At 36.5% G+C, this 21,331-nt stretch overlaps 1 protein-coding gene across 4 annotated transcripts; it reads left to right on the top strand.

The window, feature by feature from the left end:
• The first annotated feature begins 694 nt into the window (after positions 1-694).
• Rim2 (replication in mitochondria 2) lies at positions 695-20,942 on the top strand. 4 transcript variants are annotated; one of them, XM_074105681.1, is made up of 9 exons: positions 695-1,049; positions 4,675-4,837; positions 7,647-7,751; positions 13,362-13,429; positions 14,784-14,962; positions 15,219-15,331; positions 16,911-17,130; positions 19,296-19,398; positions 19,853-20,942. In XM_074105681.1, exons 1-9 carry the CDS (start codon positions 1,009-1,011, stop codon positions 19,971-19,973), a joined length of 1,113 nt encoding a protein of 370 aa, XP_073961782.1. In that variant the 5' UTR covers positions 695-1,008; the 3' UTR covers positions 19,974-20,942. The 4 variants fall into 4 exon arrangements, with proteins under 4 accessions (XP_073961782.1, XP_073961784.1, XP_073961783.1 ...); XM_074105683.1 differs by lacking the exon at positions 7,647-7,751 and having other exon boundaries at positions 697-1,049; XM_074105682.1 differs by lacking the exon at positions 7,647-7,751 and having other exon boundaries at positions 698-1,049; positions 13,272-13,429.
• Positions 20,943-21,331: the final 389 nt, after the last annotated feature.

Consider the following 21,331-nt stretch of genomic DNA (forward strand, 5'->3'; position numbering starts at 1 on the left):
CGAGGTTATATGTATTTAAGCTACCTTTGTATCATTATTAGTAGTATTATTATTATTATTTTAAATTATTATATTGTATCTTTGTTGTGTTATTGTTTATTGTACAACTCTCATAGGCAGTTCTTCGATTCATGTACTTATGCTTGTATCGTAGATGTCGGAGAACTCGTCATCACTGTTCCCCAAGACACAGGTCATTACCTAGTTTGGGGGTCGGAATGTAAGTTTATCCACGAGCTGTGCAATAAACGTTTTTCATTTCATTTCATTTCAGTGTACAGCAAGTGTTGTCAGCCTCATTTTTTTTAATTTGCCGCGGTTTGTCTTGGACAGCTTTCGTTGGCCAGTCTAGTAGTTGAACGAGAGAATCACACTACAAATTGACATAAGCACAAGAAAAAAATACCTTCCACGCAAAATGTAAAGTTTAAGTGGGATCAAAAAGAAAAGAGTGGACGAATTAATAAAAAATAAAAAATAACATGCAAAATTAACAATAAAACTGACCAAGCGCAGTGTAGGGTTCCGTACTAATATTTTGCATATCTTACTAATCTTACAGCCCCTTAGAGTTATGAAATTTGACACCTACACCTGATCTGGAATAACACATAGTTAGGCTACTTTTTTAGGCGACCTCAGTTCAAATTTGGCTACATATTAGGCTACTCAAGCTGTGGAAAATGGCGATATCACGTTCCGAGTCGTTGGCAACACTGCGTGTGTGCGTAAACATTACGGCGGCGGACTTGCGAAAGTGATGTTGTGATGTGAGAGGTTTTTCTGCCGAATTTTCAGAACTGCGTCGAAACTATTAACTCATTACATGTACTTTTTAGCACGAATCAACTTCGACTGTCTTCAAAACAAAGTTAAAAAGCTTCCTAAAACATTTTAGGACAACAAGTTTGAGTGCGGTGCGTGGAACGTTGCTATAAGTGGTGGTGCATTTGTTTATTTATAGACCGTCGCAATTTGCAGACATGTAATTATTTCAGTGCCGCTAAAATGTCTCAAAGGGATACTGCAATACATCTTCTGGCTGGAGGGTGAGTTTGGTGTTGAATTGATAAAAACTGATATAATTTTTTTATCGTTGTTGACATAGCTACCTACATGAACCAGTGTGAATGTATAACATGTGGCCTAGCCCGTTATTTACCCCAGCCTTCTGTATAGTCTTACGATATATGACCCCCAGCTTATAGTAGCGTACGATTACCATAAATTTAAATAAGTAAAATAATTATATTTTTATCAAACATTTTATTTACTTTCTGTAAACATGCTCACTGATTGTACAAGGAAGACATGCCTATTTCAGTACAGCTATAGTATTACAAATGATTTAATAATGTCTATTATATTTATATGTGCAAAGCTAGTATTTGAGCTGTTAATTAATCCCTATAAATGTAGCAGATATTTAATCTTCATCTTTGTGCTAACAGCTAGTCTTGTAAGGAAAGTATGAAGGATCTCCAAATTCAACCACACACCTGCATTGTTTAAAACAATTTTTGTTGAAAGTTTTCATTAACGGTTTGACTCATTACAAACTTGATTTAGTATTTATTTATTTTGCAAAAACTTAAAACACATAAGGCCTTATTCTAATAAGTCTCTTACAATAATTATGCACCATGGTAGGATACAGCCACAATTATAATAATGTTCTTTAATCCTATTAGGCAACCAAAGTGCATACAAAGTGCATGTTTGTATGTACATGCCTTATGTTAAGCATAACCAGGGAAAAAAAAAACCATGATTTCAGCACAGAAATATTTAGCAATTTACTAAAGAAGTATACTTTCGAAATTTCAATTGAATGGTCCATAATGTTTTAGAGTAAAATTTTCTACCTGTCACAAACATAGACAGACAGACAATTGGGAAGAAACTATATGAGAAGAAACTAATATATAAAAAGTTAATTTGTTAAGTGGATGGTGGTTGACAGGCTTATAGTTTTAACCCACCACATGTCCTAGAGACTACATTAGTCCCTAACTTTTTTGTGCGTGAAATGTCCTAGAGACTACTGGTTTCCTAGGGACATTTTCCGACAAAAAAAGTTAGCAACTAATGTAGTCTCTAGGACGCATGACGGGTTAACAGTTGCACTTTAATTAGTTTGATTTGTACAATACAATACAATACAATGACTTTTTATTGAACACCAGCACATAGTAACCAGTACAAAATAAACAGGTATATAGAGATACTTATACTTATTGTACTTAGTGCTAATAAAGAGTAATTATATAATAACAATGCCTACCTAGTTTTTATTGTGAAAATTGACATGAATGACTAATGTTTATTCTATCTTGTATTGTCAACCTTGACACTGGCAGAATCATCAAAAACTTGGAGCCATTTTCTCTTAAATTTGAATTGAATCGAGAATAAGTTAGCTATGTGTCATGCCCTTATGTTAGATCAGAATATAACTTTTTTTAATTTATTTCAATATTGATTTTTTCTGGTGACTGTTTGCCAAGAATTTGTTTATAAATACCATAATGTCCTTAACACGGTCTCCCAAACTAAATTTCATCAAAACATTTTCAGCAGTGTAAAGAGGTAACAGACACACATTTTCGCATTTATTATATTGTCACTACTTTGATAAAATCTCCTATCTTAAATCAATATATCAACAAAATTAACCATGAATTAATGTTTATTTGTAGTTCACTTAAAAAAAAAAAATGTTTATTCAAAAAAAAATACGTTCAATTCATTAATTAACTACTAATCCTTAATCGAGGTGTGAGCTATAGATTTTAAAAGTAGTGATGATATAAAATTAAGATGTGTGATGTGTTGATACACCTACTCTGTTTTTAGTTCCAATATTCTAAAGCATTACAAAAATACAACATCCTAAAGCAGTTTTAGTTACAATATTCTAAACCAAGGGTGGCCGACTGGTCGATCGGTTGACTGGGCGATTGTAGCAAGGCAAAAAATATAAATACTGAACTTGTTTTATTTAAGCTTTCAAGAAGTATGTAATTGGTAGATCACACAGTTCCATCAGCGAACAGTAGATCTTGGGTCTAATCAAGTTGGCCACTGCTGTTCTAAACCATTTAATAATGACAAAGGTTTGTGGTTTGTATGAAAATATAACTTTTCTTTACTGTTCAGAAGTTAATTTTTTTTTCATCACACTAGCTCGTCAATGATGTTATTCCATGCCTGTATACTAAAGGACAATGATCACAATTGTTCCCGCGGGAATTATGGATTTACGTATAGTGTTCCTCCACACCGGAGTTTCAGACTAAAGAGGTTTCAAGTCAGCCAACATTTTATTTACATCTTTAAAACTTAGCTCTAACCCAATTTTGCAACATAAAAATTTGCCACGCTTCATTGCCCACATCGAATTCGGTTATCGAGCGCTGTTCCCATGGGAACTATGCATTTTTCCATGCCTATGTCACTCTCTGGCCTATAAACCCTATGCCAAAAATCACGTTGATCCGTCGCTCCGTTTCGACGTGAAAGACGGAGAAACATACAAACAAACACAAACATACAAACACACACACTTTCGCATTTATAATATTAGTACTTATGGATTTATATCAAATTGTTTTGCAATAATTTTAGTAAACATTTTTTTAGCATGCTGAAATAATCTGGCCGTAAGAACATTCGAATTCTAAACTAAGCGACTAAACACAAAAATACGGTTCTTATTCTTATTCTAACCATAGACCCCCTGATTGTCACTTTTTTCGAGTCGTCTACCAAGACGACTCGAAAAAAGTGACAATCAGGGGGCTACCACGAAATTCGAAAATCGAAGTTCATATTGTTTTCCTGATGCTAATATTATTTAATACGTGTGAGAGGGAATGGTACAATACGAACTTCGATTTTTGTAGTAGCCCCCTGTATTGGCGGGTAGCCATTATTTTATTCAGTTTGTTAAAGTGTTTGGAAACAAAATAATTATTTTTTTTGCGTTTTTTTTCCTCACAAATTGATGAAAATCATTGTGTGTATCGGGGGCTGTAAGGGGATAACAAACTCGTTAGTAATCCCCTTCTTACGCCCCTCAATGCACAATGTACTATTTTTTATCTGTTTTCTTTTATGAGTTTTTGAACCATAAAGAGTACAGTACAATACCTTTTATTTTAAAAACTGACTATTTTATATTAAAGAATCATCTTTCTATTTTTTTTTTATAATTACTTATTGTAAGATGGTCATGTCATGCCGCATACTAACATCAGAATTTATTCCCAAAAACATACAAATAAAAATTATAACACCTTTTTTTCTTGGGGTGTAAAAAGTAACTTATTCATTTTGTCATTTTACATTTTGATAAACCTGACCCAACACCAGCTTTGTTATAAATAAATAGTAGGCAAATCTTTAAGGATTAGGTACCATCAGCCAAATATGTGGTCTACCATCCTAAAGTTGATATTCGTTTGCATGTCACAAAACAATAATGCCAATAGACGTGTCTGTCAACTTGAAATTTCGACTTAAGCGACATATTCATTTGATAGGAACTTGTTTAAAAATTGATAGACTACTTATTTGGCTGATGGTACAATATATCAATCAGTATCTATTTATCATTGTACTAGTCAAGGTAATACCTGATATCAAATCAAACAATTATTTTACCAATTTCAGAGTGGCTGGAACTGCGGGAGCGGTGGTGACATGCCCACTTGAAGTTGTTAAGACTCGCCTGCAGTCGTCGAAGGGTGTTGGGGCACCGCCGCCGCCACCCCCCTCTTCCGACAATAATGCTGCCAGGTCGAAGAGAGTTTGTTCTAAAATTCCTAAGCATCAGGTAATTTTCATTTCAGAATTTGGATGCACATTATTAGAAAAACTTCTGTCAGAAATAAAAGATTTGAGATAGGGAGAAACATTCGGTCCCTTCACTTCGCCTTGCAGTGCTTCTGGTTGGATAATTAGATGTTTTGTTTTAAAGTTCCGTGATTTTAACTCATAATTACTACCACTCATGGAACTTAACTTGCAATGAAAAATAAATATGATTTAATTAAACTACCACAATCACTAGTACTAGTACAATACAATACAATGATGATAGTAAATATAGTTCGTCTAATGTTATTTCTGTCAGAAAATTTCAGATGATGTCCACTTATTCCATTAAATAGTTTAACCAAACCAAGCAAGCAGTTCACTTCTACGAACAATATTCTCGTAGCAATAGTAGTTCTCATTCATTTCCAATCATTATCTATTTTATCTCAGTTTTAAGATAAGCCAGACTTGTTTGCTGTTCCTTAAAAACGGAAGCGTAGGCAAAGGCTGACTTCTTTTTAAATCTGGTTTTTAGACTGAAGGTTAGGCAGGAGGTCAAGAACCAAGTATTTACACATTTACTTTTATTTAGTACCTTTTTCATGCTATTTGCTTTTCTATAATGACTACAATATCGGTTGTAAAAGATAATTCGATCTATAAATAGAATTTAATTGAGGAGGTTGTAACTTTGTGCACATAAACATGTTTACTAAACTAATGACTACGATACCTAATAGTCGTAATGTTGATAATGAAGTTCACATGTTCAGTTCAAGCGGCCATTATCAATTGTAAATCTCAGTTTAGACTTGCAAGGAAACCCGTTCAAGTTGCGTTACATTGCGGCTCTCCACTCATCACTACGAAGTAGTTTGCTTTACTGCCTCGCAATGTAAATGTTGCTTGCTCGTCGAATTCTGTTACTTTAGCTCTAAACTGGGCTTCTGGGCGCTTTGGGCTTAAAACCACTAAATTTCATAATACTTATTCCCTACTACCCCTAATTTTCAAATTACCATGGGCTCATGATACCTGAAATGTCAAATTGTCTCTTGTATTAAAATTAACGAAATTCATTATGACTTTGACATAAAATGTCATATTCTCTAAATACCTAAAATGCACAATTCATTCAAATACCGGATGACAGAAATGACAAAATATTAAAACAACTCAAACCGAAAACACCCAAAAGGCAAAATGCCTTATTTTTTTCACGGGTGGTGTTTGAGAAATTTGATGTTGATTTTTGACTTTTAGAGTTCCTGTTCAACATACAAATTTAGGTATTTAAACTTTTGGTTGTTTTAAGCATATGTTGTTTTGCCATGAAAGTGATTTTGAAGTTTAGGTATTATGAGACTAAGGTATTTTGAAATTCAGCCATATTAAGATTCCGGTGTTGTACGAAAACAAAATTAGGTATTCTGCAATTTAGGTATTTTGAGACCAAGAAGTTTTAGGATGTGGGAATGTTGATATAAAGGTAAAATGCAATTTAGAAGTTATAAGCATAAGCCCAAAGCTTAGTTGGTTAGTAAACAATTGTACATCAAACAACAACAATTATTTATAAAATAATTATATTTATTTTTTTTTTTTTTATTTTAATTATTTATTTGGCTAAATATGAAACAAACAAGCTGAGATATGTGGTGCATAGGGGAAATTCGTGTCTGTACCGTTGTCCAGCAGTGGTGTAGCGGTATAGCACGCGGTACGGAATACCGAGGACCTGGGTTCGATTCCTAGTGCTGGTCTTATTTTTCTGGTTTTTCTGTGCATCTATATTTTCAGTTTGTATTTTCAATTTAGGTTTTACGGGATGACCGTAAAAGTAAAAATTTGGAATTGAAATAAAAAATACAAAAAGATTCCAAAAAACCAATCTTAATTATTTATAATGACAATTTTGGTTCTCTATCGTTTGCCCGAATTTCATAATATGCCCGAATGTATCGTTTTCTAGAATTTTCATTTGCCATAAAGTAATTTATTTCTGAAATAGTAATTTCTTCAGAGTTGATATTAAACTAATCTAACCTAACTTGGTATGGCAAGTGAAATTCGGGCAAATGAAATTCGGGCAAGTAAACGGGCAATTTTATTGGTATGCCTGAAGAGTCTTAGGGCCTTATCACACTTGCGATTTGCGGGCGAGTCGAAAGCGAGGTGAGCGCGGAGTGAGGTCGCTGCGAGCGCGCAATGAATTCGCTCCGCGCTCTCGGCGAAATCGTTTCGCGCTCGCTGCGTAATCGTTACGCGATCGCAGCGCACTCGCTGTGCGATCGCCTTACTTTCAACTCGCCCGCAAATCGCAAGTGTGGTAAGGCCCTAATCCAGGATTTCACAAAAAAACAACCAAATATGTACCTACTAGATATACCAAATTGCATCTAAATAGGTTGAGAGGTTTAAGCGTGAGGTGGTAACAGACAGACAAAGTTGATTTCGCATCCCACTAATATTATAAATGCGAAAGTTTGTAAGTCTGTTTGATTTAGATGAAATTCGGTATACAGATGTTTGAGTCCCGGGGAAGGACATAGGATAGTTTTTATCGCGGAAAATTGCATAATTCCCGCGGCTGCAATGAATTCTACGCCGACGGAGTCGCGGGTAACGGGTAACGGCTAGTTATTTAGTAAATACTACTTTTACAAGCATTTTATTTCCATCATCATCATCCCAGCCTATATACGTCCCACTGCTGGGCACAGGCCTCCTCTCAGAACAAGAGGGCATTTTATTTACGCACTGTAAATGTAGAACGGGCAACAAACATGCTAGTTTGTAATATTAGTTTGGAATTGGTACGGTAGCGGTCCGGTAACGGCGGGGCAAGGGGCGCTAAGAATCCCCGGCAGACGCCCGGCTTCATGGTGGATGCAAGCCGCTTCCAACAGAAGCAGCTGAAGGTCTATGAGGTAGGCCTATGTCCAAAAATGGCCGCCCGGCTGCTGATATGATGATGATGGAGGATAGTAAAGATAGATGCTGTCCAATTTGTATAAAATTGCGGTCAGGTCCTATTTTTTAATAGTTTTAGTTTGAAGTAACTCGGTAAGTATACTCGGTTATAATTAGATTATGACTCATCCTCTTCCCATCCGTCGTTTATATTTTATTCACTTAGTAGAATTGTACGACATGGGCTGTTTAGTAAACAATGCATCGGTGCACATGGACGGACACATTCTCACCTTACACACACACCCGCACTCAATGACCGCGTTTTGAGGTAAACAGAGCTAATAATAATGGTAGACACCAAGATCGGACTAACATTTTGATGTGAGTACATGAAGGTACCTTGTACAGTCCGTAGCAGAAGTGGATGAGCAGTTACGGTGCTCAAATTATTCTCTACACGACTGTACTGCCAAGGTAATGCGATAGTGTTTAGATCATTTTGAGCACCAAAACTGCTTATCTACTTCTGCTGCTGACTATACAAGATACTCTATTTGTTGTAGGTACTGTAAAAATAGAAAAGTGTGTTAAGACAAACTTGTTTTCCGTCCCTGTCCAACTTGTGAAAAAATCGAAGAGAAATTGAGCTAGTGACCCGAAGTCGATGCTGGCGTTCATCCAAATACCAGCTAACACGCCAGCAAATATTGATTTGTTTCATGAACTTGCTTAAGTATGCTTTTATAATTTATGATGCCAGCCGTTTCTGCAGCATATACACGCAGATTGAACAAGCCGCTATTAAGCAATAATGAGTTTACTGCCCATGCATATTTATTTTTGCCGAAGTCAATTGCAATCGTTATGTAACTGTTCATTCACTTGGTCATCGACCTGAATTGATCAAACGTCGCGAAGTTTTCGAACTACTTTTCGGGGCTTTTTAAAACTAAATTAATGAAAAGAAGATTCACACATTCCCAACTGGTTCGAGTTCGTATATCTATGTTTGCGAGAATATCCTGCCTCATCATTTGTGCCGTTTTCCGTAGGTATAATCTCGTCGTTAGGTGGATCATGGTTAAGATAAATAATCAACATTTTTGCATGTCTTTCAGAAACGCCAGTTGGTCAGCCAGTATTAATCTATTTTTTATGATATTTTTCGAGCATGGGTATATGCGTTTTCGAAATTAATATATAAAATACGTACCTAATCAATGAGACAAACATGAATCATATCATCACAGTTACTCTAGAAACGGCTATTTGTGAATGATGAAATCGCACCGAAATGCAAATGATGAAATACTTAGTTAATGATTTTGTGACCGATTTCTCTCAGTAATTGTAATATTGTTATGTTGTGTTTTTATTGATTAACGTTGTCTTCACCAGACGGCTCAGTTCATTGATGGAAATTAATAATCCGTCGCCAGTTTAAATTTACCTGTAAACTACCTATGATTTTGGCCAAATCGATTATAATAAAAAAAAAAAAATCTTACATAAATATCTAACTTCAGTAACTTCCTTCACAGTCATTGTAAACCTTCTTTGAACTTCTTATCCTTCTTTTATACTTAATACCATAAATATAATTAATATATAGGGTGGTGCCGCTAGAGTTAAAGTGAATGATTACACACACAGCTACAACATTTCGTGTAATGACAGCAGGATTTTGGCATTTACTCATTGATTTCATTCATTCTCCTTTTGTGCAATCAGTTATTTTTGTAGCTGTGTGCGTAATCAAATCATTCACTTAAACTCTCGTGGCACTATCTATACCTGTGTGAATTAAATATGCTTTAGTTACAGACTTAAAAAAAAAGTCATAAATTAAGAATCTTACATCTTTTAAACAGTAAGAATTGGCCACTGTGGCTTGAAGAAATTAACTTCATTTGACCTATTGATTGTTCCCCTGAAGTACCCAACACGTTGTATAGTATTACTTTTATCTTAGGCTGCTTTAAAATAATGTTAGTCTATAAATGGTCTGTAAGTCCGATTCGGAACGAAACATTATCCTTGAGTAGATAAATCGTCATAGTCATAACGCACGAGTTGGTACGGAAGGAGCAGCATAACGCTTGAATGACGAAATCGTAGTGAAACGCATGGTGAAATAATAATGAATGGACTCGAATGACTTAGGTATAATGGCATTCCATTTTAATATAAATCAAGTATTTCTCACCATTGTTTTAACAAGTGACACTAATGGCTTAGAATCGCGTAGGCGAAATAGACATACCTATTACCTACCCTAACCAGAAGCCATGTGTTGAAACGAAAACAATACTATTAAAACTATTTAAAACATTGAAATGCTCTAAAGTTTAGAGTCTAAACTAAGTGGTCTGGAATCTGGTAGTTATCTGTACAATAAGTAAATAATATCAAATTTAGTGTTAACACGTTAATTGACCACATACCGAGACGATAGCGAAAAACCAGTGAACTCTTTGCGATCCAACACGATTAGGCAATTAATTGACAGATAATTATGCGCTACGAGCGACAAGCCTCCTGGCCCTATATTGCGAAGTGCAAAATTAGAACTTCGTAGGTATCTTGCCCTCCCTCCCGCTGACGCTAATACTATTTAATATAAGAGTGAAAGGGACGCTACGATACGAACTTCGATTTTCCAATTTCGTAGTAGCTCCGCCTGTATTGCGTCTTATTTACAGTAATATCTTTAATAGGTGTAACCACTATAGATATTGTTGCATAACTATGTAGTAGATAAACGGTGACCTTCTACAATGTCAGTGATTACGTTAACGGATTATCAAGGTCACTGGTCGCTGTTTAACTCTAAGGCGTGTCTTTTGTGACAACGGTCAATTTTATCATCAAGGAATGCTCTAATTTTAGATCATGGTTGTTGGTTATGGCCACTTATAAAATGGCGAGTTCGCGATGTAAGCACGCCTCTGTAAAAGCAAAGTCCACTTCAGTAAATGATAACAAGGATGAAAAAAATATACGAAATTCGTATTGTTAGAAATTTTCGTCTGCATGTGCAAATCTTTCGGTAGTGGATTGGTATAGTAATAGGTAATTTTAGAAAATCGATTTCTCTAGTCTAGGTAATAAATACTACATAAATACTTTAAACAGTGAATACATATATTATGTAGGGCATTCATGAGTGCTCTCCGGCGTTACATTCACTAGGTCATACATACATATTTAAATTGTCTTACCAAGTTATCTATTTAAACTTTAACTTAGTACCTTTTAGCTTGTAGCGTCAGACAAAAACATTCAGACGAATAAAGGCGTCTACGATCCAATCAAGTTACTAATAAGGTGCGATGTTGTTAGCTTTGCAGTGAATCATTCCTGTTGACGCTTAAAAGCAACTCTTCTAATTGTAGTTTTAGGGTGCACCGTTTTACCTATCAACAAGTGCTCATTTGCTTCTAGTCAACATTCTATTTTCATAAGGTTTCACTGTTTACTCTTCTGCATTGTTATTTTCCATGACTTTGATGAATGTTTCTTCACAGCCATTCTGTTATTCACGCCTGCTAGTTATGTATCCACAATCATCTTTATAGGTACTGAATCCTTAAAACATGACGGCAATGAACTTGGAAAATTCAATCTTGATTGGAAGCCTTTGCTTTTATCAACGACAATGGCCATGACTAATGAAATAATTTAATGGAAACTGCAATTTTCTGAATTATAATTACAGTTAGCATCATCGTCATAACAAATATTAAGTATTATAAAAAAAAAAAACATTTAATTCGGAAAACGGGTTCCATATGTTGTTAGTTATTAGTTAGTGACAAAAAAAAAGCTTAAATACTATGTTAGTTCTTAGTTATAGTAGAAAAATTAATATAAAAAAGTGCCGAACAACAAATAGGTAAGTACCTGACCACCTCACCGATCCCCACTCCTCACATGGAGATCCATGAAGCGTCCAAGGACCGCGGAGTCCAACCTATCCGCAATCATCTGCAGGATCCTATTGCCACTGCTCCGCACACGCTGGATAATAGACGCCCTAAAATTATAGCAATTGATTTTTTACATACATTATGATTACGAATACCTACCTATCTTCCTCTGCTGTACTTTCAGTCTTTAAAACTAATTTTTAATTAAATCTTAGTATAGTTTACAATAATATAGGTACTATAGATTTTTCATCAATTTCATGATCCTTATTTATACATTTCAAAAAGCCCCTTACAGCCATTTAGCCCCTTTAAATGGAATATTTAACATCACTTGTGAAGAGCAACAAAATATACATGTGGCGTGTTTGTGTTAAAATAGTTTCACTGAATGTATTAGTTAATATTTTTTCTTGGTATAATGTAATTGTGTGTTACGCAAACGTTTATCTAAATTGCTGCTTATTTTACTACTATATCCGAAAATTTTATAAGCTTGCTTAATCATTCATCAATTGTAGATTCATTATTTGTTGGTTCCGTGGTAGCCAATTCCGGAATTGATAGAGCCGTAATTTATTTATTGAACTTTTAAGTTCAATAGCAGTTTAATTGTAATTGGCGCCCAAACCGGAACCTCCAAATACTCCAACTGTGACATTGTACGCGCTAGTGTGTCGAATGTCGAGTGTGTGGCTATTTAAGTTTATTTTCATTTTAACACATATTGAAAACTAAACGACAAGTTTGCTATCCATATGAAATTGGTCACGACTTGTTGGTTTTGAACTAGCCGATTCACAAGCCTGTAATGTTAATTATAAACATCGTAACTGTAATACTATGTCATAGTCTAGCTAGAGCAATGGAAACATGTCGGTTTCGGAAATATTAAATATAGAAATATCCGCAATTGTAAATATTGTGATAAGGTAAACCTCTGCTGTTTAGGCCTGACCTTGGATGTATTTTGGTTTTTATAACCGACCTGTTTCAAATGCGTTATGTTAACTGCATGTCATTGGCGTGCATTGGGTCGACTCCAGGGTACGCAGTTAGTAGTTTGCACTGCAGCAGCGCACCACCAGCACTAGCGATGCTTACCCTGCTGCCTACTCAATGCACGCCATAGTGCATGTCCTGCTCGACACAAGAGATGGACCTAATGAAATCACCGACCAAAGTATCTTTAGACCAGAGATTTATTAACGGATAACGTCTTGAAATTGCACTAAATGACAGACTGACTGTTTACAAGCAAATAAAGCTGGGAAACAGTTCGTTAAACATGGGTTGCTTGCACAAAAATGCATCCATCTCGTTTTCATGCAGACGTTGGAAAGAGACTGTCATGTCTTTGCGATGGCCACCCATGCATATCGTCTGTTCTGTATGTCAGTGTGGTTTAGTAGACTTAACTTCTATAAACGATAGTACATAGTACATACAGAAATAGTCTTATTTTATATCAACGCCTACGTAGGTCGCTGACCGCGGAACTATCTAGTAAGCATGCAGTTTGTTCCATTTTCCTGTAGATTCGTGGAATAAAATCTCTGGTCCACAGAAATTTCGGTCGGGTCGTCTTATAATGTTGTAACACAGGAGGCTAAATGGGGCTACAGACGTACGATGGGCGCGATGTTTGCATACAGCAAGCAGGCAGATCGCATGCTGATGTCCTACAATTGTCAGGTGCAGCAGTGCGCCCGCGCAGGCCACGCGCGAACCACCTCGCGAATGAGCCTCATACAATGCATCAGGTAAGCCCTTGACTTCATTTATTTGCTCATCTTGATAAATTTAAGGCCATTCCCAATAACAGTTATCTACATTGTACCACTTCAGATAAATACTCGTAAGCTGCGTAACATCATAACATGGTTTTGTTTGACAATGCATGGTTAGACTAGACTTAGTTGTTCCTTTGCTGAATCTACCTTGCGTCACGCTTTTTATAGCCGGTTGTAAAATTGATTCTATATTGTTTGTTACCGTGTCCGGAAAGCATGGTTTTAATTTTAAAGAACGTGAATATTTTAGTATTTTGCGCGCAGAACGACTGCGGGAAAGATAAAACATTATTGATCTGTCAATGAACTTGCCCGCGATGCGTTTTGACGATAGCGTGGCAAAGCGCATTTCATTGGATTTGTTAAACTAAAACAACGCAATAAATTTAAAGATATAATATCGCGATTATACTTAGTGCCCGATAAAACTTGCAAATCTAATATCTACATTCTTGTTTTATCTTAAAACTATAAAAAAATGTTCATAAGCCCTGATGTGTGGATGGGTCGTTTCTAATGAGCCTGACCTAGCCATAACTGTCGCCACCGTGAATAGTATGGTGGTCATGTTTTTAGACAGGCATGCAAAGAAGAGACATGTTGGGTTGGCCGTCCGCCATCTAATTCTTGTGATAACATCTCACTGCCGACCGCGGTACATTCTCGCTCCACGTGAGCTTCACTTTTACTTATATCGTATAGTCAAGTCACTGCGATAATGCCTCTATTGCCACTTAGGTTCATAGGATATGGATGCAATGGAAAAATACTCGAAATCTTGTACTTATCAGCGTAACTACAATTTTATATGTTATATAAACAACTATTCATTAAATAATAACAGGATCTTACCGCTTTCCGTCGGCATGGTTATCATATGTGCGCTAATAGATAAGAAATTATGCGCCCATCGATCGTCACGTGTGGCATTCGTGCCGTGAGCAGGATTTGCAGTCTCCAAGTATTTGGAGATTATCTGCTTTTAATGTTTGTGGTGATGGTGACCGCTTATCTGTTCAAGTTTTATCAGAGTATCACTCTTGTTGATCGTGCGAGCCCCGGGTGACGCGCGCGCAGGTTCACACGACCCCGTGCCGGTCAGCTTTAAGATATTTTAGGCGGCAACTATAGCAATCTCAATCGAAACAACATACACAATCATTAACGTCATAGACTGTCTTATCTTTGCGACCAGTTAATATTTTAACCTGACACAAAGGTGCAAAGGTGCGAATATTTACCAGATAAATTAATTAATTTACGTCATAAAATTATCACCTGTTGAACGATAGGAGCGATACTTATGTAAATTAACTTTTTCCAGGCACATTGTCCAAACTGAGGGCCCGAAGGCGTTGTTCAAAGGCTTAGGACCGAACATTGTCGGCGTCGCTCCCTCTAGGGCTATATACTTCTGCACATACTCCCAAGCCAAGGCTATATTAAACCAGAACATTGCTCCCGACACACCCATCGTCCATCTATCTGCCGCCAGTGCTGCAGGTAAAGTTTACATTTATTATTCTGGTCGCAGACATCATGATGGATCAAAGGCTCTTTCGGCTCGTTCGACATTGTCTAGAGGTTATTATTGCTTCGCATAATATCGAAAAACCGTTTCTTCTTCTAATTTAATGTATGCCTGGTCTACCTACCTACTTTATTGTTAAATTTTTATCGACAAATTCAGGTTCCAAAAAACATGTTGCCACGCGCGCGGTAACGAGTATTTCGTAACTGATCATTCTGTATGTTTCAGGTTTCGTATCTTGTACGATGACAAACCCGATATGGTTCGTCAAAACCAGACTACAACTGGACGGACAAAATGTGACAGCTGTGCAGTGTATAAAAAGGATATACACTAAAATGGTAAGAGAAACTCTTACATAAATTATGCCAAGCCGAGGAAACTAAATCGCGTACCAGAGTGCAACCTTTTCGCTGGAAATCATGTTGAATGTAATATCGTGAAATTGATTGCGAAAAGGTTCCAACCTGGTACGCGATTTAGTTTCTTCGGCTTGGCTATCTCGACTGAACGTATACACACTGTCATTCCTTTCGCCTGGACATTTTTGCTCTTTATGCAGATGCCCCTTTAAATTTTGTGTTACAAGTTATCCTACGTACGATGTTCTGTTATCTACCACGAATTTCGTCATTGTTTTTTTAATGTACACAGACCGTGTGCACGCGCTAAGAACGTGTGCCGAATAGTTACGACGCAAACAAATTGAAAAGCTTTCGCTATCTGGAATGTTGTAGGGTTTCTATTGTTTCCAAGGGTGATGAACGAAACCCTTGTTATATTATGTATGAGTCACACAAGCGTTATAAGTGGAAAAGTTACTTTACTCGTAGAAGAACTAACGATCTCAAATTCGCGGAATATTAAACTCAAAACTGCAATAAGCAGTATATATACAATACTTAGGTACTCAGAAGGTAATGCGAGGCTCGATTTGAAGACGAAGGTTTAATTTATTAGCCACTAAGCTATTTGCCTATTTTGGTTTCTTAGTGCGATTTTATTAATTTTTGTATTTTTTGTGCGAATTTATTATGTTACCTGTAAGTAAATAATGTGTAATTATACATATTTAATAGTTCATTATTTTAGGAAATTTTCTTTATAATACAAATTGTCAACATAACATCAATCCTATCTTACTAATATTATGAACGTCAAGGTTTACCTGTTACACAAGCAAGCATAAACGACTGTATGGATTTGGCAGTCGTAAGTATATTTTATTAACTAGATTAGCACGTTTTCATCGGCATTTGCAATTTCCTACCTAGTTGGTACTTACTTAGTTTTAAACATACCACGTCTATCTAGTAGCGTGCGTAGATAACTAAGCAAGACTTAAACCAAAAATATTAATATTGCAACCATCTGATGATCTCGTCGAAACCTCTTATAATTCCGACTGACTCATGGTGAGCTGATTACATAGAAAGCTCACCAGTTAAAGCTACATCTTGGGGAGTAAGGCTCAGAAGCGTTTCAAACGCAGTCTCTTGTGTGTTACAAAAGTCGACGAATATGTCCATGACGTAAACCCAATTAATAACTCCTTTACTACACACCAAACCACACTTAATAGTGGTTGGTTTTACTTTATGAACATTAGATCCTTGGTTTTATCTTTAAATTTTAATATCAGATGCTTTATAGGAAATAGTGGCGTGTAATCGGGAAAAATCCATTATGGACGTCTAGGAAGGGAGGGCCCAGAGAGTCCTGACTCACCGGCTAAAAAACCGTCCCGAACTCCCTTAAGTGCTTTTTTAAGTAGTGTCACTGTCTTTTTTACATAAAACTGACCGTGATTGACCCCTATCTCACCTGATGTAAAGTGCAGATGAGGCCAAAGTTGTGTCTCACTGGTTCAGTAACAGCCTATTCACTGTAGCCTTGTCTCACCCAGACTCAACATTCCAGGGCATAAAAGGCTTCTACAAAGGCATCACAGCATCCTACATGGGCATCAGCGAGACAGTGGTCCACTTCGTGCTGTACGAGGGCGTGAAGGCTCGGTTGATGGCGGCGCGTACGGCGGACGGCATCCCCCCCGACCAGCGCTCGCCGAAGGACTTCCTCGAGTTCATGGCTGCGGGAGCCTTCTCTAAGACCGTCGCTTCCTGTATTGCTTATCCGCATGGTAAGTATAATATAAATAAGAAGCGCCCCGACCCGGCTTCGCACGGGTACAATTTTCAAAATAACTCCTTTGGATAGTCGGGTCTCAAACATTTTTAATTTCCTTTTCCCAAAAACTATACCCGCGCGAAGCCGGGGCACGTCGACGCAGAGTAAATTGTATCCAATGCATTTTTTTATTGGATCGATATTTTTAAATTCGTTATATCTTTTGATGGAATGTCCGATTTGAATAATTCAAAAAGTAATGTATGTACAGGTATTGAAACAGTCAGAATGTGAAATAATTTATTTGGATAAGGATTGTTGCGAAGGTATGGATAACATGGTCTAATTTTCGTCTGCATTTCTTCTATCAACTTTTAAAACGTAAAAAAGTAGTTATAGTGACATAACTACAACATAGTCGGACATATGGTATCGCGAAGTTTTTTGTAGATATGGATATATTCTTTAATATCGTACATTTTTTTGTACTATCATCAATAATTTCCGCAGCGCATTCGATGAAAGATATTTCATGTCAACTTTTTTACACTTTGCTTATTGACGTTTTCGTACGGAACCCTAATTTTTTAAGTTAATAAATATGGCTTATGGCACTGGAATAATTTAGCATTTTAATAATGGTGAAAGATTTTTTAAAATCGGTGCAGTAGTTTTTGAGTTTATTCGTAACAAACATTCAAATGTTTCCTCCTTATAATATTAGTATAGATACATATCGTGTACGTGCTGGTTTTCGTACCTGTAATATCCATCGCATCCCTACAAATATTATAAATGCTATAGTAATTCAGTCTCTCCGTCTTCACGCTTAAATCGCTGAACATTTGATAGTTTTTATCCCGGACAATTGTATATATAGTTCCCTCCGGCTAGCGATAAACGAATCCTTCACTGACGGAGTCGCGGGCAACAGCTAGTTAGCATATTATATATGACAATTATATACTCTTTCTGAGCCAGTCTTTTCTAGTTCGATAGGCGTTAATGACCTCAGATTAATTTCATTTGCGTAAGATAAGCTCATTAAACAGTCTAGATTGTGTACTGTTTTATCACTTTCTTGAACTAGTTTGAGGTACCTACTTTGGTTGGCCTTAGTAACTGGAATAGGGTCACTTAAGCGTAAAACACACATAAGATGATAGTGGATCGGATTGGGAGTACGGCGGGACAATCAGCCTGTCGTACTCCCAACCCGCTACTGTCTTATATGTGTTTTACGCTTTAATTTTAGATTCTAGAACCCATGTTAAAACATCTAAATAGTATAATAATATACCTTATAAAATAATCTTGTAAATTTTTGAGGCAGTGGAAATAATAAAAGCCTTTATCTTAAATATAGTACAGATAACTCGTACGATCTACCTATCTAGCTAGGGTTTATTGACTATCAAATGTGCCATCTTATCTCGACTACAGATTAAAGTCATTATTCTAATTCGGGACGAGACACGCAAAAGGCTAGACACTTGGCCGTAAAACAAATGACTAAGATCGATCGCTAAACAAACGTAGACAGGAAAAGTATAAGCTATTGACAATCAGCAAAGTGACTTGTTATACTCGTAAGATATACTGAAACATCAAATTTATTTTCCACTGTCGGTGAGGCCGAAAGGGTGGTAGAAGTAACTTAAGATCTTTTCTTTCTCATGTGTGTGTACTGTACACACTAGGTACAGTATGTATAAAAGATAAGGTTAAAAATAATCTTATCTAACTAATATTTTAAACTAGCAGTTACCCGCTCCTCCGTCCGCGTAGAATTCGGTGATCGCTATCCCGCGGGCACTTTTGCATTGAAGGCAGCATAGCGTGTGCTTTTCATATGTTCACAACATTATTTCTCATCATCATCAATTCATCACCGTCATCAGCCGGAAGGCGTCCACTGCTGAGCAAAAGCCACCCCCTAAGAACGCAACAATGAACGACAACTCGCCACTTACGCCACCTGTTGCCCGGAACTCCCACGATGTCGTCACTCCACATAGTGGGAGGCCTGCCAGCGCTTCTTCTTCTGGTTCGTGGTCGCCACTTGAGGACTTTTCTTCCCGAACATTTATCTGTTCTTCGAGCGAAATGGCCCGCCCATTGCCACTTCAATTATTTATATAAGTTCGATAAACCAATATCCCTTCCCTAATGTTGCAGAGGTCGCAAGGACACGGCTGAGGGAAGAAGGCGACAAATACCGCAAATTCTGGCAAACTCTTCACACCGTGTGGATGGAAGAGGGGTACCGCGGAGTTTATAGGTAATTATGAACTTAATTTTCGTAGAAATTTAAAGCACATTTATTCGTTCTGTTAAGTGGTAAACAAAAGAAGCAGTGAACGATTTTACGGTAAGCAAAAAAAAGTATCTCTTATGTCCCGGCCACATTGCACGGTCATTACCTTGGCAGCACTTGCAAAACTAACAATAAGTTTTTCTAAAAAAATAATTTTTCATACAAGCTTCGTTTTGGTCACTACAAGTAGGTATGCATTGTCATCCAAACTACATATCCAGATCAAGTTTCAAGTCAATACCATAAACCGTTGCTGTGACGATCCTGGCCTGACGGTTTGCAAATGATCACATACTTTCAAACAAACATACGAACGTTGATAGTTAAATAAAAGCTTGTAAAAAATAATTTTAACCTCAGCACCGCTTGCGCGTAATCATGACCGGTCTGTTACTATAAACTTTTTCCTATTCCACAGGGGTCTTGGCATACAACTGGTCCGGCAGATACCAAACACAGCGATCATGATGTCAACGTACGAAGCAGTTGTGTATCTCCTGACTACCCACTTCAACAGTTCTTTTTATGAGAACACCTAGCCCGCGGCTAACCGCTCCACCAAACCCGTCCGAAAAACGCCACGCGTCGACGTAGTATAACGGCCTATGTTCAAAACAGAAGCTTATTAGATGATCTAGGATCGAATCCCATGTAAGATCTATAAAAATGATTATTATTAGATACATAGAAACAGCTTTGTGGCCATGTAGAAGTATAAATACAAACATTATGCGATAAGGTTTAACATGTCCAGATTAGGAGAAAACCTGTGTCATGTAGGCCTAAACTTATTTTTAGCCAGCACACATCCTTAGACATGATGCTATAAAGCTTAGAGGTATGTATTAAATGGAATTGTTCCTGATGTTTATTATAAAAAAAAGTGCTGGCTACCGTTTGCCCTTGATCAATGACAAGATCAATTTTAACCATATGTAAATGTTTAACATACAAATATAGCTGTACTAGCTTTGTCATCCATAGATTTTGCCTTGAAGTAAATTCAAAAGGTAGTATTTTTTTATGAATGTTAATGAATAATGTGGAATGGTTGTTACATAGGGTGTGATAGTTGACAATTTATTTGCCAAACACAAAAAAAATCCGCTGTAGCCATACCCTCTAAAACTTTTTGAATTTCATAGGAAGTTTCAGATGAAAAAATGGCATGAATTGTTAAAATTAAGAATACTTTTGTAAATTTGATTTCAAAAATTAGTCTGAATCAATGATTGTAGTCAGTAGTCTAGTCTCGTACGTTGTTGTAGTGCCTTGACCAGTTATTTGATCAATATATAAAATAGTTGAAGCAAAACCACAGATTTGTGCCAAAAACAAGTGTCAAGCAAATCTTGTATCGCTTTTTTTGTTGTGGACTGTTAGTTATTAAAAAGTAAATTTAATGTTAAATTCAATACAGTGCGCTTCTATGGTCTTTTTTTTTACTTGATATCATTGCTTCTGATTTTCTTATAAAAAAACTCAATTCTGCAAGTACCTACTATTAATATTTTTACTTATATGTTGTTGCCATCAATATATATATAATATATATATAATAATACAATATATATATATTATATATTGTAAGGGACTCTTATGCTATTCATTTTTTTATTTTGGTCTGCCTTGCATGGTAAACGATTTAGATTTTAGAGATCATCTTTTTCACTGTTACAAATATCTGAACAAGAATAGCAAAGTGAGAACACATTGTGCTCACATATTTAACCACCTTCTCTGCTTGTTTGTGTAAGGGGGGTTATTTCTGAAAGTACTGAGCTGATTTCGAAAATGCCTTTCTTTAATAATAGAAAGGTATACTATCTCTTATCTTCTATACCATAAAATAGCAGTCTTGCAGAATGCAATATAAAGTTGCCACCAGCTATATAGT

This window comes from Choristoneura fumiferana, chromosome 23, assembly GCF_025370935.1.
Source record: "Choristoneura fumiferana chromosome 23, NRCan_CFum_1, whole genome shotgun sequence".
NCBI lineage: Eukaryota > Metazoa > Arthropoda > Insecta > Lepidoptera > Tortricidae > Choristoneura > Choristoneura fumiferana.